The sequence below is a fragment of the Mustelus asterias genome, chromosome 29, assembly GCF_964213995.1.
Source record: "Mustelus asterias chromosome 29, sMusAst1.hap1.1, whole genome shotgun sequence".
Lineage (NCBI taxonomy): Eukaryota > Metazoa > Chordata > Chondrichthyes > Carcharhiniformes > Triakidae > Mustelus > Mustelus asterias.
Genome location: NC_135829.1, coordinates 6,356,898 through 6,378,702, shown reverse-complemented (window position 1 = coordinate 6,378,702; position 21,805 = coordinate 6,356,898). Strand labels below are relative to the sequence as shown.

The following is a 21,805-nucleotide window of genomic DNA, read 5'->3' as shown; positions in this document are numbered from 1 at the left end:
GGTTCGCTAACCTTTACAGCCCATGCGGCGCAATCCAAGGCGGCTATGCACCTTGGCAGTCCAGTGACTACTGGCCCCTCTGCGGTGGAATAATACCCTATGGGTCTCCTTCTGTCGCCATGGTCCTGTGTCACTATTGCGGAATAGAACCCTTCCTCATTATTACAATAAATGTGGAAGTCTTTGTTAAGATCGGGTAAGCCTAGTCCGGGGGCTGATATTAGTTCTGTTTTTAATTTAGTGTAAGCTTCTTCTTGCTCGGGTCCCCACTCTACGGGGTCTAAAGCTGGCTTCCCCCCTTTAACGAGTCTTTGTATGGGTTCTGCGAGTTTTGTGAACCCTGGGATGAAACTCCGACTGTAGTTGAATAGTCCTAGCACCTTTCTAACCCCTCTTATATTAACCGGCCGCGGCATCTGTTGTATTGCCTCTTTCCTGTCCGCCGGCATTTCTTTAAGTCCTTGGGATATAAGGTGCCCTAGGTATAGGACCTGTGACTTCCCGATCTGTGCCTTTTTGGGGCTGACCTTTAACCCTGCGGCTTTTAATTCGCTCAGTACTAGGTATAGGGCTTCTTGATGTCCTGACTTGGACTCTGAAGCTATTAGGATGTCGTCTACATATTGTAAGGTCGTGTTACCCTCTGGCAGTTCCACCCTATTTAGGATGTCACTCATCACTTGATGGAATATAGCGGGGCTGTTGTGGAATCCCTGTGGTAAACGGGTCCAGGTATACTGCTTGTCCCCTACTGTAAATGCAAATTTGTCTTGGGATTCAGGATCCAAGGGTAAGGACCAGAATCCATTAGCTATGTCCAGTACTGTAAATATTTTATGCTCCTGTGACAGTCCATTCAGGATTGTCGAAGGGCTTGCTACAATGGGGTGCAGTTTGGACGTGACTTTATTAAGTCCAGTGTAATCTATCGTGAGCCTATAGCTCCCGTCAGGTTTACTCACTGGCCATGTTGGGGAGTTAGTGGTGCTCGTGGCTTCTCTCAGGATCCCCTTTTTCACTAACCCTTTCACAATCTCTACTACAGCTTTCTCTGCTTCTGGTTTAATTGGGTACTGCCTGTGTGGCTTATGCTCTGGTCCTGGTACCTTTATTGGGTCCGTTTTGGTTAACCCGGTATCTAACTTTGTCTCAGCCCATACTCCGGGAACGGAAGCACAAATGGCTCCGAACCCTCCTGTCTCTAACTCCCATTTTCTGGTGGTGACTGTGGCCACCTTAATGGTCTCGAGGTAGCTTGTGAGTTTCCCTATTTTAATTTTTCGACCGTCCTGTCTTGGCCAAATCAATTCTCCCTTCCCACAATCTATCAAGATCTCATATTCTTTCATTAAATCATTCCCCATTATGGTTCCCTCGTTATTTCTGCACACGTAGAACCTCATTGGGATATATAGATTGTTTATTTCTACTAACGTGGTCTCGCTAAGGTAGGCGGGTGTTTTGTTCCCTCCTATCCCGGTCAGATAAATCATTTTATTTGTAGTGGGTAAGGGTAGGTCGGTAATGGATATGGATGCCCCTGTGTCCACTAGCATCTCGCATTGTCTGCCCCCTACCAGTGTGACACACAAATCCTTCCCTCCTTTTTACCCTTGTGGACGGGGGCTGCAGACCGTCAATCTTGCTGACCCTGGGTGTCCTTTTGTTCCTGGGGTTCAGCTGGGGACGTGGATTGGGCTGGGGGTCTCCCATGCTTATGCCAACATACGGCTTCCGTATGTCCGTGTCTTTTACAGTGGCTGCAATGCTTACCACTGTTCCTAGTTTTGCTCTTTCTCCGTGGAGTCCCGCAATCCCTCGCAAAGTGCCCCTGTCGTCCACAATTGTGGCAAATCAATCTGGGTTTTGTTTCACTCTCGTTACTGTAGGCTGCTACCCTTTCTAACCTTGCTCTTGCCTGTGGTTTCTCTTCCGCTGGGACGCCGCCAGCCCACTCCACCAGCTCATCGTAATTTTGGGACATGATCACTCCCATTTTTAGGATGATCTGGTGGGCACTAGAGAGTCCATCCTTAAAAGCTTGGATGAATGCTCGATCTCCTCGCCCTGGGTCCACTTGTCCTGAGCACCCTTGGTATATTCGGAACAATCGTTCCCCGTACTCAGAGGCTCCTTCCCCTTTAAGCTGCTTTGTGGTGGTGATTCTGCTCCAGTTAGTGGGGGCATTCCCTAAGACCCTCTGAATTTCTTCCTTAAACCGTAAGAAGGGTGGTTGTTGGGTATCTATTTCTGCTGTTAGGGGGATTACATGTGTCCACCGTCCCCCACTATAATCCTACGCTATAGGGGAAGCGGGTCCACCTACTACCTGTCTCCATTTATCCGCTGGACAGGCTGCCCTGACTAGCTGGTGTATGTCTCTTCGGTGTAATTGATGTCCTACCCAGATTGTGTCCAATTCCTCCCAGAATGTGGTGTTCGCGCTTCTGGTTTGTAATTTGCCCAGGGAAGCCATTATCTGCTGTCTTTCCCCTGGGGTAAAGGGTTTATAATTTGCCTTGGGTCGCGCTGCGGTCCCCCCTCTAGTTATGGGCGCTAAGTTATGTTCCAGCTGTTCCCACTCTCCTGAGGGTGCCGTTGGCCCTTGCTGGGTGGACTCATAAGAGGGCAGAGGATCAGTTTCTCCTCCCTCTTGCCTTTCTAAAACCTGATTTCGTTTTTCCAATTCCCTCACTTGGGATTCTAGTTCTTTAATTCTTTCTTTGTCCTCTTTCCATTTCCTTGTAGATGCAATTGTTTGCTCAATTAGACCTGCTAACTGATGTGTTAACATTATTCCTATTTTCTTTGTTCTATCTCTTTTCACTTTATCTATCCATTTCCTCTGCTGTTCTAAGGTTTGAGAAGTATCCCAGCCATCCTTTTGCATTCTCTTTATTAACTCCTTCCTGTCTGTCATGTAGATTTCAATCAGGGAACCTGCAGATCCCCTTTTAACTTCACTATCTGCCATTTCGCAGATTTCACTAACCCCGGCCACGATTATTCTTTAGTAAAGTGTGCTAACTACCGTAGGGACTTCACTACCCCCGGCCACTATTACTACTCTTAGCAAAGTGTGTTAACTACCGTAGGGACTTCACTACCCCCGGCCACTATTGCTATTCTCACACCGTGTTTTACTGCCGTTACAGGGTTTTAAGTTATACTCACGGCTTCCACGATTACCACTTCGGCAATGTGCTTCTCCACCGGATTTCGGTTTAGGTCAGAGTTGATCAAACTCCTGTTCCGCCCCGCTTTTCACCACATTGACAGTACAGTTGCCAACTTTTCAATAACTTTCATGCAATCAGCTGGCACCTCTGCGTCTGTTCGCCACTACAGAGGGTGATGTTAAACCGACTTCTGCCCTTTTGTGCTTCACAATCCTTTAGTGCCCTTGGTGTCTCTCACTCACTTCAATTCCTGACCTTCACGTGGCAGATTTCTGCTCTTAATAGCCAGTCTAAGGCAGAGCTTTTGAGACAGGCACTACCTTGTCCTTTTTGTCGATCAGCACAAATCACAGTTATTTATTCCTATCAGCAGTTAGTACTTATCACTATAACAAATACTATCACAAATACACAGTACAAATATTTCCCCCTTATAAACCGTATTTTCCGATCCAGTCCGACTGTCACAGATTCCGTGATCTCTACCCCGGTTGCGACCGTGGCCAATCGGTCTCACCAGTAATAGGATCCTAGCCAACTACGCCATTTGTTGTGGGAAAAATCCACTAGTAGTCAGACTTCGAGATTCAGAAAATACGATTTATTAAACGGAGCCCCGTGGAGACAAGGCACATTGGTCTGTAGCAAACCTTCTCTCAATTGTATGCCGGGAGCGGTTCAATTTTATACCCTTTACACAATGGGTAAACCGGTGATTCGAACATTATCACATTGTTTAAGTGAGTACAAGTATTTAACATTTTATGAATGGGTACATTTCCCCATGTTTACAAGAGTACAAACAGGTATAGACATTTAGCATTTTATGAATGGGTACATCTCCTTATGTCTGTATCTATCAATGGCTAGTTTTGTCTCGTTCAGGTGCTAATCGGTTCCCTCGCATTCATATTTCCCGCCTTCCTTTAACATTAATCTAAGCTCTTTGTTTTGGGGTTTCCTTATCTTAAAAAGATGTCTTGACCCTTGGCTTTGGCTTCCTGAGGTGTTTGTTTGCTATGAGTCACTGTCTGTACTTTGGAAGTGGCTTGTCTGTTAGGTTTTTCTGAACAGCAGGAGCCTGTGTCTGCTCTTTTGGCTTTCCCAGTTAACCCTTTATGTGCCAGGCAGCCATTTTAAAGTGTGCTTTCTTGTATTGCCATTTTAAAGTGTGCCCCCTTGTATTTTTCCCCTTACAATGCAAACTCCACACAGAAGGTCACCCAAGGCTGGAATTGAACCCGTGTCCCTAACGTTCTGAGACAATAGTGCTAACCACTGTGCCACCCAATTCACTTAATAGGGATGATGAAACCAAGTTTTAAAGTCTCATCTGAAAACCAACACCTCTGCCAGGGCAGCACTCCCTGGATGTGCTGGAGCGTCAGTCTGATTTATATATGAATACGATTTGATCCCACAAACTTCAGAAGTGACAGTAATACAACTGAGCCAAGGCTGACACAGTGATAATTCTGAGTCTATGTGTCCCTGTTACTGATTAATCATAGCACAAACAAAACTTTCACTCTGGCCTCTGATAACCTTGAAAGATTGGTTAGAATTCTGATTGACAAATTATGCTACAATGAAAATGCTGTAAATCTATCTGCTTTTTTTTCATAATTATAATTTCTCCTTCCTTGTATCAACCCGGTAAATCTTCATTTCAGTGATTCTATTATCCTTGCTATAAGGGCCATCTGGAATTCACACGGTACGCTGACTGTGGCTTAACCAGTGTTGTGTACAACTTCCAACATTAACTCGTGGCTTTTACTTTTAATTCCGCTGTTTTTAAACAGAAAACACAGCATATTTTTTCACTACCAATTCCACCTGCTTCACATCTTTTCAAGACTTGTGTATTTGTGCCATTTCCTTTTCATCTGCCTGTTCCTTCAAAATAATAATCTTATCACTTAGAGAATTACGGCTTTTTGTATTGATTCTCTCAAAGTGTGAAAATCTCTGATTCTCCTGCATCAAACATGGAATGCAGTTTCAGAAGTGGGACCTGAACTCGCAATCTTATCATCGAATCATAGAAGTTTACAGCATGGGAACAGGCTCTTCGGCCCAACTTGTCTATGCAGTCCCTTTTTTTTTTGACCACTAAGCTAGTCCCAATTGCCCGCATTTGGCCCACATCCCTCTATACCCATCTTACCCGTGTAACTGTCTGAATGCTTTTTAAAAGACAAAATTGTACCCGCCTCTACTACTACCTCTGGCAGCTCGTTCCAGACACTCACCATCCTCTGTGTGAAAAAGTTGCCCCTCTGGACACTTTTGTATCTCGCAAAGACAAGATGCTAAGACTTCCAAAGCGCTTATCCCATAGAAGATTCATATATTCCCTACAGTACAGAAAGAGGCCATTCGGCCCGTCGAGTCTGCACCGACCACAATCCCACCCAGGCCCTACCCCCATATCCCTACATATTTACCCACTAATCCCTCTAACCTACGCATCTCAGGACACTAAGGACAATTTTAGCATGGCCAATCAACCTAACCAATCAATCTAATTAAGGATCAATGTAAATGAACATTTCAGTCGTCTTTGAGAGGAAAAAGGGTAACCTTTTTTGTTTGGTACATTAAAATCGGCGTGATAAATTGATGATTTACCCAGTTTGTCTGGTATCAGAGCAACATGTTCCTACTGACCCAAAGCTTAATCAGAAAAAAAAGAACAGTATCTGAACTTTCTTGATCTGTCTCTAGATTTTTTTGAAAGATAAGAAGCGATTTGTGAAAGCAAACATTGATGACTTACCAGGACTGACTCTGGCAGAATTTGTAGCATTTGAACACCCAGAGGAAGCTGATTATATGAAGGTGAGTTACAGTACATAGTTGATTATGGAAGTTGTATTAAATATTAGTTACTGATGTGAATAGAAGCCTTTTTTTATTATCTTGTAATCATTGAATCCCTACAGTGCAGAAGGAGGTCATTTGGCCCATCAAGCCTGCACCGACAACAACCCCACCCAGGTCCTATCCACGTAACCCCCCATATTTACCCCGCTATTCCCCCTGACACTGAGAGGCAATTTTTTGCATGGCCAATCCACCTAACCCGCACATCTTTGGACTGTGGGAGGAAACCAGATCACCTGGAAGGAACCCACGCAGACACGGGGAGAACGTGCAAACTCCACACACAGTCACCCAAGGTCAGAATTGAACCTGGGTCCCTGGCCCTGTGAGGCAGCAGCGCGAACCACTCTGCCACCGTGCCGCCAAATAAAAATATTTATAAATAAGACTAGTCTGTGGAACCTCTCCATTTATGGATACTGTTGGTGCTTCATTTAGAAAAACCATAGAAAATTACAGCTCAGAAACAGGCCTTTTGACCCTTCTTGTCTGTGCCGAACCATTTTTTGCCTAGTCCTAGTCCCCATGAACCTTTCAGCTGTTTACCGCGCACTACGCAAAGGCAAAAACCGGGGTAACTGAAGGGACAAACCAGCCAGTTAAGAATCTTCACCATTTTTATCTTGTAGCTTATGCTGGAGTAGAGATTCTGGTATCCTCCAGGACCTTCAACTGTGGGTGATATCAGAACTGTAATTGATTGTATGTCCACCTAATATCAATACAAATGCTTTTAACTTTCAAATTACAGGATTACGTCATACAGGATGCTTTAGATGAACATGATCGCGACAAAGACGGGTTTGTCAGCTTAGCGGAATACCTTGGTGACTACAGAAAAGATCCGGGTTAGTTAAATTAATATACTTTTTTAAAGTTGTGTTTAATTTCTCCAAGTAATAATCTTGACTATTTCCTTATAAATGAATGGTTATTTTCTCAGTGAATTAATGCAACATCGAACTGGTGGTTGAAGTTGTGACCAATCTTTCTTGTCTACTTTATTGATGCCTCCATGATCACTGCTTCTCTGAATCTTCCTGTTCTTCCTTCCTCTCCCAGGCAAAATGGAATATACACAATTAACATACACCTCCCCCTTTCTGTCACTGAACCGCAACCAAGATTCTTTGCAATATCTTCTTCTCAAAGTAATTCTTTTAAGAAACCTCAAAACTACAGAACTCCCCATCTCTTCCTCAGTCTTTTCCTTCTTCAAATGATTTTTAGGCTTTTAAAACCTTTGGGATTCACAAATTATAATATAATTCATTGCTTTTTCTTTTTGATATTGGCAATATCCTGAAATCCGGATAGTTTCACATTCCGTAGAAAATAGTTTGGAACCTATAATTCTCTGAAATTAGTTCCTAATCTGAGGCATAATGTTGCAGAAAGAATCCCTTCTTTTTTCTTTATTTTTTCATGGGAGGTGGGCATCACTGGCCAGGCCAGTGCTTATTGCCCATCCCTAATTGCCCACGTGGCTTGCTAGGGACATTTCAGGGGGCAGTTAGGAGTCAACCACATTGCTGTGGGTCTGAGTCATATGTAGACCAGACCAGGTAAGGACGGCAGATTTCCTTACCAAAAAGAATTCGCATTCGTGAACCAGATTTTTTGTTTATGACAATTGATGATCGTTTCATGGTCACCATTACTGAGACTAGCTTTCGATTCCACATTTTATTAATTGAATTCAAATTCCACCAGCTGCTGCGGTGGGATTTGAGAAGGTTGAGAAGGGATCTGTAACTTGATTTTTGTGTCTCTGTGTCCTGTTTGAGAGCACATTTCCACTCCATCTGACGAAGGAGCAGCGCTCTGAAAGCTAATGGTATTTGCTACCAAATAAACCTGTTGGACTTTAACCTGGTGTTGTTAAAACTCTTACTGTGGGATTTGAAGCCAGGCCCTCAGAGCCTTAGCTTAGGCCTCTGGATTACTAGTCCAGTGACTCTACCATGAGTTCAGCATCTCCCACCTAGTATGGGGGGTGCTGAATCCCAATACTGCCGTTGCTTAACTCTGTTACATGAGGCTTTAGTAAAAATTGGGAAGGTGGAACTGGGATCACACACCATTCCCTAGCTGAACGGGTTCCGGGGTATCTAGATGGTTGTATAAAACCACAGCTCATTGGTTTATAAGAAGTGTATAATCAATGCTCCAAATTGTTTAAATGTCTGATGTAGTATTAAGCTATGTATGCCCGGAGAATTTTGAGTGTAAAGTTAACCTTCTCGTGCCCCCTTCCTCTGCCCACCAACACCCTACCCATAAACTGGATGTGAACAATTTGCCACAGATAGGAGTTATCTGCTGTGAATGCTTTGTAGCTAAGAATGTTTCCACCCGATGAAAATAGGTGCAGAGGAAGATCCAGAATGGGTAACTGTGGAGCGTGATCGCTTTGAAAATGATTACGACAAAGACAAGGATGGCAAACTTAATCAAGAGGAGCTCTTGCTGTGGATTATTCCCAACAACCAGGACATTGCGCATGATGAGGTAAACCTGCTGCCTTTAAATATCACGCCTGCGCTCAGAGCAGTCGTTGAAAAGTTGTTAAATCTTTTCACGGGTGTAAAATTTAAGTTTTTGCTGTTTCAGTCCAGCACCTTGTGGGCGTGCTCTCAATATGGGAATTACCATTACACCATTATTTCACAGAGAGGTCAGAGGACGGATAGTGCAGGTAGTTGCAACAAATCAATGTATGTGGCGCTGTTACAGTAGTTGACGCTTCCCGGTTGGCCTGAAACACATTATAGAATCACTACAGTGCAGAAGGAGACCATCGAGGCTGCACCGAATTATTGGAAGAAAATTAGAGGGAGCATTATTCTGCATTGAAGATGCCATACTTTACCTGGGAATATTTATCTGGGTGCCTGAGATGGAATTGTGTTCTGCCCCCCACATTCTTCACAATGAGAACATAAAAATTTAGAGCGTGAATAAAATTTTATTTTCCCCCCAAATCAATAGTTTCATTTAGAAAAGTAATGTAACAATAATGGGGAGATGTTTAGTTTGCAACTAAACCTCATACTTTATTACCTTGTATGAATGTGAAAGAATTAAAAGTAAAAGAATGTCAAAGATTGTGCTCCTGTAACATACTACCTCCGAAGCAAGGGACCCCTGCAACATAACTTGTGTATTTTGTGAGGTTTTACCACCAGTGCCTTTGGCAAAGTTAAAATAAAGTTTATTTATAAGTCACAAGTAAGGCTTACATTAACACTGCAATGAAGTTACTGTGAAATTCCCCTAGTCGCCACACGCCAGCGCCTGTTCAGGTCAATGCACCCAAACCAGCACGTCTTTCAGACTGTGGGAGGAAACCGGAGCACCCGGAGGAAACCCATGCAGACACGGGGGAGAACGTGCAAACTCCACACAGACAGTGACCCAAGCCAGGAATCGAACCCAGGTCCCTGGCCCTGTGAAGCAGCAGTGCTAACCACTGTGCCACCGTGCTGCCCATCTGTGATGTGATCTTGGGGAGAAAAATGGCAACATTTGAATTTGGAGGAGAGAAGAAATTAGAGTATAAATTCCCACTATTTTCCCTCCTTTTTCCCTGCTACAGCAGGTCTTATGCACGTTGATGGTAAGAACAGGCAGGTGGTCTTGTTACTGGGTTTCTGGCCAGGCTGCTCTAGTCTGGAGAATGAATTACTTAAGCTACTGGATGGCAGTCTCACTCAGGGCTGACAAGAATAGAAGCAAAAACAAAAAGTGCTGGATAAATGCTGGATGTCTGACAGCATCTGCGGAGGGAGAATAGAGCCAACATTTCGAGTCTGGATGACCCTTCGTCAGAGCTGGATCATCCTGACTTGAAACGTTGGTTCTATTCTCTCTCCACAGTTGCTTTCAGACCTGCTGAGATTTTCCAGCATTTTCTGTTTTTGGTTCAGATTGCAGTATCCACAGTGTTTTGCCTTTGAACTGGATGCAAGAACTGGAAATTAAGATGATCTGTGTTTCTCACCCGAGGTTGGAATTAAAGTTCATTGTTGGGCAGTGCCAGAGGGAGCTTTGCCTTGCATCTGAGCAGAGTTGAGGCTCTGGACTTTTGAACGAACCTCGCGGATGCATGCCCCAGTCAGGAGAGGAATCTTCCGCTTTCTTTAGGGTTAATTCAGCTTTTGCTCACAGCTATCGGAGATTAACACTCAAAGTTTCTGTTCCCTGACAGGCTGATCATCTTGTCAAAGAAATTGATACAAATGGAGATGAGAAACTTACAGAAGCAGAAATACTTGTGAGTCAGGATCTCTTCCTCAACAGTGAAGCAACCGACTATGGTAGCCAACTACATGACAAGAAATTCTACCATGATGAACTTTAATGCCAATCGTTCTCTATTGTTGGGTTTCGTTTTTATGAACAACTAAACTTCTTAGGTCACTTTTGAGCAAATTCACCAGCCGGACAAGTGCTGACTGATAACTGGTATTGGTAGAAAAAAATAAAATGACCAACCCAGTAGATTTTAACAGTAGTATTACTGTTATAAAACCATCCATTCCTATTACCCTGCTTACTTTGCTGATAAGATTGTCCACTCCTCTCTGTCTTATGCTGTCATAAAGTGACTGAGAATTCCCTAGGTTATTACATTACTTCACAGAATTTTTGAGGCGAATATAACAGTATGTTTTGTACCAATTTTTAAAATCAACATAATCGTAGGATATTTATGGCACTGAAGGAGGCCATTAGGGCCATTGTGTCTGTGCCGGCTGAAAAAAGAACTCTCTATCCTTATCCCACTTCTCAGCTTTTGGTGCATAGCCTTGTAAGTTGCGGCACTAAAAATGCATATCCAAGCATTTTTTAGATGCAATGCAGATTTCCGCCTCTACCACCCTTTCAAGCAATGAGTTCCAGACACATACAACCCTCTGAGTGACAAAAATTCTCTTCAAGTTTCCCGTAATTCTTTCTTTGCCCATTCTAGCTAGGCCTCCTCAATTTTACATACCAAAGTTTAGTTACTCTTATAAAAATTGGACCTATTGATCAGTTAGTACCATAAGACTAGAGTAAATTTTAGATAAATATTCTAAGTAAATGGTCCTTTCCTCTTACTGATTATTTTTCAGTAAGTAGTCTCACAACACCAGGTTAAAGTCCAACAGATTTATTTGTAGCACGAGCTTTCGGATTGTTGCTCCTTCATCAAGTGATTCACCCGATGAAGGGGCAGCGCTCTGAAAGCTCGTACTACCAAATAAACCTGTTGGACTTTAACCTGGTGTTATGAAACTACTTACTGTGCCCACCCCAGTCCAACACCGGCAACTCCACATCATGATTATTTTTCAGTTTTAAAGCACAGTGAAATAAATTAACAATGATCTCCTGTGCTTTTAGCTCTAACTTAATTATGCATGCTTTTTAATACATGAATTTACATTCCTGTGAGACACATTTGTGGAAACTCCCCTAAACAGGAAATCTTTCCCCCATACATTACATTTACCCGTATGGATTTTTCTGAACTCCCCAGATTTGACACTAAATTCACAGTTTCATTTAGCAGAGGTAGTAAATGAAAAGGTATCTCTCTCACCGCAGTATAAGATGCTCCACTAGGTTTCAAGCTGAAACACATGGCTGGGGAAGATCAGCCTCATTCTGTACATAACTGGCCAGGCTAATCCTTGAGGTTGGCACTGGATATTAGGGGAATTGGAAAGTGTTGCAGCCCCTCGCAGTGATGTAACTCACCTCGATGAACACACAATTCACAAAAAGCAAGTCTTTATGAAATTTCCCTGAAATATATGCTGCCTTTTAGACTTGAAGCTATACTCTGAGCTTGACTCAAGCCAAATAACTTAGACCAAGTTCTTTGCGGGTGAATTATTTTAATTGTAACTATCCATCCTGATTGTTTAAAAGATAAACACTACATTTACACAAATGCCAAATTGTTGCTCCTTTCTATGTTTTAATTGTTTGAAGTTAATCAACAACAAAAAAACCTCTTGGGTTCCCAAGAAGCGTTGTTGATTTTACTCTGCTTTGTAATTTAACATTTGAGGTAGTTTGTATCACAACGGAATCAACAATCCACTGGAGTCTGTCATTGAAATATGTTTTTTGTTTTTTCGCTTAAGCCTTTTGGTAGGCAGCAACTTCATCTCATTCTGGGTTTCTGCAATTTCAGTTAGTGGCTTGGCTGTCGAAGAAATAACCTGTGTGTTAAGAACTATCGAGTCCAGAGCTTATTTTAACTGTTGTGATTTCCAGCCACCCTTCCACCTGAGTCTCGTAGTCCTTAAAATAAAATGTACTCAATGCTGTTGGTGTTAAAACCTAAATTATTGTAATGTTTTCACAAGCCTAAAAACTTTATAAACCCGTCACATTGCATAGTCTGTGTGAATAAACCTCAAAATTGTGTTCACTAGTTCACCTGTTAACTGTTTCTTACCAATGCTGGACCCAGATATGAAAACGAAGACTAACCAGCCCTCCTGTCTCGAGTGTTCACGGGCGTGCAAATCAGCAGAACTTGAAAACTAGTTGCTGTCCCCTTTCTGTACAGAGCACAATGCATTAAAATGTACACCACTTTCTCCTCCTAGTTCAACAGTTATGGAATAAATCCGTACCAATTTGTTATTGAATTAACGTCACTTTTAAAGCCTCATTCATTTTTGCCAGCTGTTGGGTTTTATACATGAAATCCCCCAACGTAAGGTTCTCCACACCAGATAAACTGTGGTTTCTGTTAATGTACCTGCCTAATTAATTTCCGGGCACAATGGAAACTGCAGCTACAGAAATTGCTATAAAAATACACTGGCAGTTTGTAATTAAAATAATGGAGAATGTTTGAGGTACACTGTGGTGTAGTTAATGTTTCAGGCAGAGGTCCTTTGTGTTTCAATAGTGGCTGGTCTGATGTGTACTCCTTGCATGTGTCTGTCTCTTTTTAGCTTTCTGGTATTTGCAATTTCTCTTGTCTTTCTTTTCAATCTTCCAGAGTTTCCACTTTGATCAAGGTGACTGCTAAGAAGGTAACCAGTTAACATTCATTTCTTAGGGTTTTAAAAAAAAATATATTCCAAACACACCCTTTTACAGTGGCTACCACTGCAGTTAAAATGGACTTGTACAGAAGGCTCAGCCAGCAGAAGGATTCAGTTAGACCTGCTGCTAAACTAAGTCAGGTATTGAACCCGTGTGGGACATTGATGTTTTTGCAAAGATACAGGAAAGGTCGGTGTTGCTTCATCGCCATGCTGCACTTGTTGGGGGCAAAGTCTGTAGAATACTGAGAAAAGATAGGTCACGGTTCAAGGTGAATAGTTTTACTCGACTGTGAGAATGTCAATGCTTCATAACAGTCTGTTTGTATTAAGCTATAATTTAATGTGATCTTTGAAGCAATTAATACCTCCAAGTTCTCTTTGAGTTCATGTCAATAAAGAGTTAAGGAAACGTATCCTTTGCAATGTTGTACATATTGGTTTTCGTTATTCCTATTGAGCCTTCTATTTTATGCTGGGTGGTACATTATCGCAGTTTGTAACTTAAGGTGAATTTTACTTAAACCAATACCACTAAACCCTTGGTTTTAAGATTAACCTTTTGCTGAAAGTTCAATTAAAAACTTGTGATGTTTAAATTAGTTGTGTTTATTGTTTTTCTGTCTTCACAGTTCATGCATTACAATTTCCTTCATTATGATAAGGAAGAACATTCAAAAGGTTAACCTCCCTTTCCCTGAATTACACATCAAGCATGTTGTGGTTTATTTCAGATTTTCAGCATTGCTTTCACTTCAAAGAACAAAAAAATTACAGCACAGGAACAGGCCCTTTGGCCCTCCGATCTTGCACCAACCATGCTGCCCGACTGAACTAAAACCCGTACCCTTCCGGGGACCATATCCCTCCATTCTCATCCTATTCATATATTTATCAAGACGCCCCTTAAAACTCACTATCACATCTGCTTCCACTACCTTCCCCGGCAGCGGGTTCCAGGCACCCATCTGTGTAAAACAATTGCCTGGTACATCTTTAAACTTTGCTCCCTTGTACCTTAAACCTGTGCCCCCTAGTAATTCCGCCCTGGGGAAAAAGCTTCTGACTATCCACTCTGTCCATGCCCCTCATGATCTTGTAGACTTCTATCCGGTCATTCCAGTGAGAACAAACTAAATTTCTCCAACTTCTCATAGCTAATGCCCTCCATACCAGGCAACATTCTGGTAAATCTTTTCTGTACCCTCTCCAAAGCTTCCACACCCTTCCCCTTGTTTTTCTCCAATCATGGAGCAGATGTCGACTAAAGACTTTTGAATACCATCATAGAATCCGTACAGTGCAGAAGGATGCCATTCGGCCCATTGAGTCTACACCGACCACAATCCCAACCAGGCCCTATTCCTGTAACCCCACATACTTGTGGGGTCAGGCCCTGACACTAAGGGGCAATTCAGCATGGCCAATCCACTAACCTGCACATCTTTGAATTGGGAGAAAACCAGAGCACCCGGAGGAAACCCTCGCAGACATGGGAGACTCCGCACAGACAGTGACGCAAGCCGGAATAGAACCTGGGTCCCTGGCGCTGTGAGGCAGCAGTGCTGACCACTGTGCCACCGTGCCACCCCCAATTAATTGTGGATAGTCAGAAGCATTTGGAAAGGACTGGATGCATTTCTACTGGGAAACGTGATGGTAAGCAGAGTAGAGATGATTTCTTATTTGAAGGGAGCATTGACAAGGTCATGTGAATATGTGGAATGAACCTAATAACATGTCTGATCAGTGCTAATGCGTACTTTTCATGACATTTAAGCAAATACATAATTAGTTTTTTCTCTCCACCTGACGTGCCGAGAATGAGTAGTGTACTGCCCACCGTGTCACAGGGAGACAGAAAGAAAAAGGGCTGGTTGGTAATGAGAGCCAAAGACTTGAGCAGCAAATTGGAAGAAGACAATTAGCAGATCAATGCTAATGAGTGGTGCCGCTCATCTGTTCAATGATGTTTCCTCCCTGCTGCAAATCATTAAAAATGAAAAGGGAACCACTGCCCAAAACTGCTCGTTATCAACCCATGGAAAACACACTTTATAAAAATGTGTTTTGGCAAGTTTGATTTCAGCAGTGATCATTAAAGGTAGATTCCTACAGGATGCATGAGACTCATTGGTGAGGACAGAGAGGAAAGTAAAGCTGGTGATTTCCATAGAATCCCTACAGTGCAGAAGAAGGCAGCAGGGTGGAAGAGAGTATGTCCGGGCTAGCCTCGTCCCCTGCCTGATCATGGTTTCACCCCTGCCAGGGCTTGCGAATGCAGAAGTGGGCAGCATAGTGGTTAGCACTGCTGCCTCACAGCGCCAGGGTTGCGGGTTCAATTCCGGCCTCGGGTCACTGTCTCTGTGGAATTTGCACGTTCCCCCCTGTGTCTGCGTGGGTTTCCTTCGGTTTCTTCCCACACTTCAAAGATGTACAGGTTAGGTTGATTGGCCATGCAAAATTGACCCTAGAAGGAGGCCATTTGGCCCATCGAGTTTGCACCGACCATAATTCCACTCAAGCCCTATTCCTGTAATCCCACACATTTACCTTGCACATCCCCCTGACACTTGGGTCAATTTTGCATAGCCAATCAACCTAACCCGCACATCTTTGAAGTGTGGGAGGGAACCAGAGGAAACCCACGCAGACATGGAGAGAACATGCAGACTCCAGATAGACAGTGACCTGAGGCTGGAATTGAACCCGCAACCCTGGTGCTGTGAGGCAGCAGTGCTAACCACTGTGCCATCCACTTGTGCATTCACAAGCCCTAGCAGGGGTGAAACCATGATCAGGCAGGGAACGAGGCTAGCCTGGACATTCTTCCACCTTCTTCCATTGGGAAAAAGATACAAAAGTCTGAGGTCACATACATACCAACCAACCCAAGCACAGCTTCCCTGCGGCCATCAGACTTTGGAATGGATCTACCTCGCACTAAGTTGATCTTTTTCTACACCCTAGCTATGACTGTAACACTACATTCTGCACCCTCTCCTTTCCTTCTCTATGTACGGTATGCTTTGTATGTATAGCGCGCAAGAAATGATACTTTTCACTGTATGCTAATACATGTGACAATAATAAATCAAATCAAATCATTGCACTGGGGGTGTGTTGACATCTGTGATCATGGTTTCCCGTACCTCGGGTAGAGTAAAGGATCAGGGTAGCCAATGAGGTAAACAAGGCTTTACCCAATGCAATTTTTGAAAGCCATCTCGGCCTTTTGGCTGAGATCAAGCCCGGAAGGGGGTGGAATGCCTCATCCTGTCAGCTTGGATCTGGTTTGTCCGTAAGGTGGGGACCATGATTGGACTTAATTTGAATTGGGTTTTTTTGATTAGGAATAAAGTACCGAAAGGTAACAATTTAAAAAAATTAAAAACCCCTGGTTTTCTGCCTGTTCAGGAGGCCATTCGGCCCATCGGGTCTGCACTGACAACAATCCCACCCAGGCCCTATCCCCGTAATCCCACATATTTACCCCGCTAATCCCTCTAACCAAGCATCCCGGGACACTAAGGGGCAATTTTAGCATAGCCAATGCACCTAACCTGCACACCTTTGGACTGTGGGGGGGGGAACCGGAGCACCCGGAGGAAACCCACGCAGACACAGGGAGAACGTGCAAACTCCACACAGACAGTGACCCCCTAGCCAGGAATTGAACCCGGGTCCCTGGTATTGTGAGGCAGCAGTGCTAACCATTGTGCCACCGTGCCATATAACGATGCATAAGTATAAGGGTGGGTGGGTAATCTCAGGCTGGCAAGTGCAGAAAATCCTGGTTTAAGTATTTTGAGCATGATATGGATGGGTTCCCGTGGAGCACAGAGGCAAGGTAGCTGAATGTTGTTCTTTATCATTCCTGCTGTCCATGGGCGATAAGCCATGATGTTGGCTGTGGGCAGTCTGGAGCCCAGTTGTAATTAGCTGTAAACATTGGCCTTTCCCTTTAAGGCCACTGCTCCCAAGTAAACCCATTGGGAAAGGGATCTAATTAGGCCAGGAAGTTAATTAGCTAATTTTTTTTTGTTACCGCAAGTGATTGTTCACTGCAAGCTGCTTATTGTCCTGTCACAGATAATGAAGAAAGCAGAAAATAATGACTTTTTTTCCTCATTGTTGGGTCTATTCATTCGTTTGAACAGACGAGGGGACAGAGTTTTAAAATGGTTTTCTTTTACTGAACAGAACTCAAGAAATTAATCATGACAGAATTGAAACGAATAAAAGAAGCGAACTGGGAGATTGGCTTCTACTGCCGGCCTCTGTACTGAACCTGAACACACTGAACGGATCTCAGAAACAAACTGAAAAAACACACACTAAAATCCAAACTATATTTCAACCCTTATCTCGTTATTGGAAATGTTTTTCCTCAGGCTGCCTCCGTCTTAGGAAAAAAATTCTTGCAGCTGTTGTTATGAAAAACTTGTTTGCCTGCATTGTGTACCCTTCAGGAATGCAGTCAATTTTTAGCTAACCTTTAGCCTTCCGATTCTACATATAGCCGAGTTAGCAGAGTTAGTTGCATAGGCAGAAATATCTTAAAATGAAGTCTATGCATCGACTGAAGCAAATAGGGATAAGCGTATATAGGACGTGGGGCGGCACGGTGGCACAGTAGTTAGCACCGCTGCCTCACAGCGCCAGGGACCCAGGTTCGATTCCGACCTCGGGTCGCTGTCTGTAGAATCTGCACATTCTCCCTGTGTCTGCGTGGGTTCACTCCTGGGTGCTCTGGTTTCCTCCCACAGTCCAAAGATGTGCGGGTTAGGTTAATTGGCCATGCTAGGATTGCCCCTTGGTGTCAGGGGGATTAGCAGGGTAAATACATGGGGTTACGAGGATAGGGCCTGGATGGAATTGTGGTCGGTGCAGACTTGATGGGCCAAATGGCCTCCTTCTGCACTGTAAGGGTTCTATTCTCTGTCTGAGGATCTCTCACCTATCTTTCTTACACACAGCACATGATCTTCGATGAGCGCACTTCCAAAACTTCAGAGAAAAATGAAATGGGTTAGATATATAGGATTTTTAGAAATGTTTATTTTGAAAACAAGATGCTGAAAATTTGAACAAATTAATTAAGTCATTTTTAACAGATGCATTGAATGGAGTTCCTAATTTAAATTGGAACTGGCGTACATCAGTGGAAGTGTTACTTGTGCTTAACATACAGATTAGTTGAGTGTGGGATATATCGCTCTAAAAACCGTGCTTTATATTGAATCTCAACTTGGGCTGAATGGCCCTCTACTGCACTGTAGGGATTCTAGAAACCTCCAGGAAGACTTTTAATTACAGTTAGCAATCCAATGAATGCAGGCGAAATGTGGAATGCATTTAGACAATGCATTCACAACCAGGCAATTCTATCTTTATCTCGGGTACAATAATGTGGCCATGTTGATAATCCAGAGTCTTATTTAAAAATTAATAAACAAATCAAAGAAGGAATCCCATCTGGCATATTAATTTTCACTGTGTCTCCTGCCAAGGAAAGTTGGCCGCCGATTCTGGTCTGCGCATGCACACTTGTCCATGCAGCACAGAAAATAAATGATGTCATTGGTTGGAGACACAGTGCCAACAAAACGTGTCTTTAAAAACAAACGGCTGTGGAGTTCAGTCCAGGATTGGTGCTGTTTGTATGTTAAATATTAACATTGAACCTTCCACTTATAGAGCAGCCACCTCTCTCGCCAGCTCAGTTGCTATGCCCCTCTCTCTCTCTGTACCTAACTAGTTCCCTATCACCGCTCATGCCGATATCTCTGTTCTTTGTCTCTCAATGGGGTCAGCTTAACTCAGTTGACTGGACAAGTTGGTTTATGATGCAAAACGACGCCAACAGTGCAGGTTCAATTCCCGCACCGGCTGAGTTTATTCATGAAGGCCCCGCCTTCTCAATCCTTGCCCCTGGCTTGAGGTGCGGTGATCCTCAGGTTAAATCGCCACCAGTCAGCTCTCCCCCTCAAAGGGGAGAGTAGACTATGGTCATCTGGTCGACATCACCTTTACCTCTTTCTCTCTCTAACTGTGTGTAGGTTAGGGGGTATTAGTGGGGTAAATATACGGGTGGCATGATGGCACAGTGGTTACCACTGCTGCCTCACAGTGCCAAGGACCTGGGTTCGATTCCCAGTTTGGATCACTGTCTGCAGAGTCTGTACGTTCTCCCCGTGTCTGCGTGGGTTTCCTCCGGGTGCTCCGGTTTTCTCCCACAGTCCGAAAGACATGCTGATTAGGTGCCTTGGCCATGCTAAATTCTCCTTTAGTGTACCCGAACAGGCACCGGAGTGTGGTGACCTGGGGATTTTCACAGTAACTTCATTGCAGTGTTAATGTAAATCTACTTGTGAATAAACTACTAATAAATAAACTTTAAACTATCTCAGGATTAATCTCAATTGAAACACACTCTGAAAAGTTTTCATGTCAACATTTTAAATAATGGCGCACTGCGGCCATCATTTATCAATGGTGGGGGTGTCCAGAACCAGGGGGTCACAGTCTGAGGATACAGGGTAGACCATTTAGGACAGAGATGAGGAGAAATTTCTTCTCCCAGAGAGGGGGCAGCCTCTGGGTTTCCCTCCAGCAGAAAGTATTTGAGGCCAAAACATTGTAAGTTTTCAAGAAGCGATTGGATATTGCACTAGGGGCCAATGAGATCAAGGATATGGAGGGGGAAGGTGGGATTAGGATATTGTGTTGGATGATCTGCCATGATCGTTATGAATGGCGGAGCAGGCTCGAAGGGCCGAATGGCCTCTTCCTGCTCCTATTTTCTATGTTTCTAAGGTGGGATCAGGATATTATGTTGGATGATCGGCCATGATCAAAATGTATGGCGGGGCAGGCTTGAAGGGCTGAATGGCCTCCTCCTGCTGTATGTATCTATGTTTAAACTGAATGTGGGGAGTGTAGCCACAGCTGCTGTGTGGGAAAGATTGCAGGCAAGGATGTCACAGAGTGAAAGAGTTGATGCACGGGCACTGCACTGGCATCAAACAGACATTCATTTCAAATTCTAAAGCAATCAAGGGACAAGCGGATAAGGTGAAGTTAAGATTGAAATTTTTTTTATTCATTCGTGGGACATGGGCATCGCTGGCTGGGCCAGCATTTATTGCCCATCCCTAGTTGCTCTTGGAGGGCAATTGAGAGTCAACCACATTGCTGTGGCTCTGGGGTCACATATAGACCAGACCGGGTAAGGACGGCAGATTCCTTTCATTAGAGAACCAGATGGTTTTTTTCGACAATCGACAGTGGTTTCATGGATTCTTAAATCCAGATTTTTAAAATCAAATTCCACCATCTGCCGTGGCGGGATTCGAACCCGGGTTCTGTAATGACTTTAATTAGGCCATTGAGGTGGGCCTGTTAGAATATGAACTCCCGGATTAAGGGCCAAATTGATGGGCCAATCAGGGAGCCTCTTGCTTTGTACTTAACCAGGAGTGTCAGTTCCTCTGGGACTCCAAGTGTAGACTGCAAACTGAAAGCACTCTGTAGGGGTGGCACGGTGGCACAGTGGTTAGCACTGCTGCCTCACAGCGCCAGGGACCCGGGTTCGATTCCCGGTTTGGGTCACTGTCTGTGTGGAGTTTGCACATTCTCTCCATGTCTGCGTGGGTTTCCTCCGGGTGCACCGGTTTACTCCCACACTCCAAAGATGTGTGGGTTTGGTTGATTGGTCATGATAAATTGTCCTTTAGTGTCAGGGTGATTAATGATGTAAATATATGGGGTTACGGGGATAGGGCCTGGGTGGGATTGTGGTCGGGGCAGACTCGATGGGTCGAATGGCCTCCTTCTGCATTGTACGGATTCTATGATTCTATGTATGCAGTTGTCAGACTTTTAAATAAAGGGATATTGGTGAAGGACTTCTGCCTCTGAGGACTTATTACAGGTTCCCAGAACATTAGCTGACTGTCTGGATTAATAGTCTAGTGGTAATACCACCAGACCATCGCTTCCCTTTATTTAGCCTTTATTGTGTTAAATAGTGGGGCAGGGTTGGCCAGCTTCCTGTTTCCTACATTTTTATGAGCCCAAATAGCTACCTGATGGAAATAAATTCTCCAAGCCCAAGACAATACTTTCAAATGTCCAGCTGAAGCCTCTTCTCGCCTCTGACCAGTTCTTGGAACCTCTGGGGAAAGTTGAGGATTCTCTTTCCTCTGGGGCACTGCTCACTGAGCCAATCCTGGGTCAGTTTGAATGGGCTGCAATGTAGTCAGTAGAAAAGCATGATCGTAAATGCTGGATTTAACAAAGAGCTTGGCTGGAAAATTAGAGCTCTTAGTTTAGTTTCTGCCAGGAACCTTCAACTTCATCGCTTGTGGTAACAAACACTGGTTAATGAAAAGAAAGCAAAGAGTGGGGGTAAATGGGTATTTTTCTGGCTGGTGATCAGTGACTCGTGGTGTGCCTCAGGGATCAGTGTTGGGACCGCAATTGTTTACGATTTACGTGGATGATTTGGAGTTGGGGACCAAGTGCAGTGTGTCAAAATTTGCAGATGACACTAAGATGGGTGGAAGAGCAAAGTGTGCAGAGGATACGGAAAGTCTGCAAACAGACATAGATAGTCTAAGTGAGTGGGCGAGGGTCTGGCAGATGGAGTACAATGTTGGTAAGTGTGAGGTCATC

General features: G+C 43.8%; 1 protein-coding gene across 2 annotated transcripts in view; it reads left to right on the top strand.

The window, feature by feature from the left end:
• rcn2 (reticulocalbin 2) overlaps nucleotides 1-12,501 on the top strand; it is a 44,565-nt gene extending 32,064 nt beyond the window's left edge. For both annotated transcript variants that reach the window (XM_078199993.1, XM_078199992.1), the window contains exons 5-8: nucleotides 5,910-6,023; nucleotides 6,820-6,916; nucleotides 8,437-8,579; nucleotides 10,279-12,501. In XM_078199993.1, coding sequence (XP_078056119.1) covers nucleotides 5,910-6,023; nucleotides 6,820-6,916; nucleotides 8,437-8,579; nucleotides 10,279-10,431 — 507 coding nt within the window. In that variant the 3' untranslated portion in view covers nucleotides 10,432-12,501. The remainder of the gene's footprint in view (nucleotides 1-5,909; nucleotides 6,024-6,819; nucleotides 6,917-8,436; nucleotides 8,580-10,278) is intronic.
• Nucleotides 12,502-21,805: the final 9,304 nt, after the last annotated feature.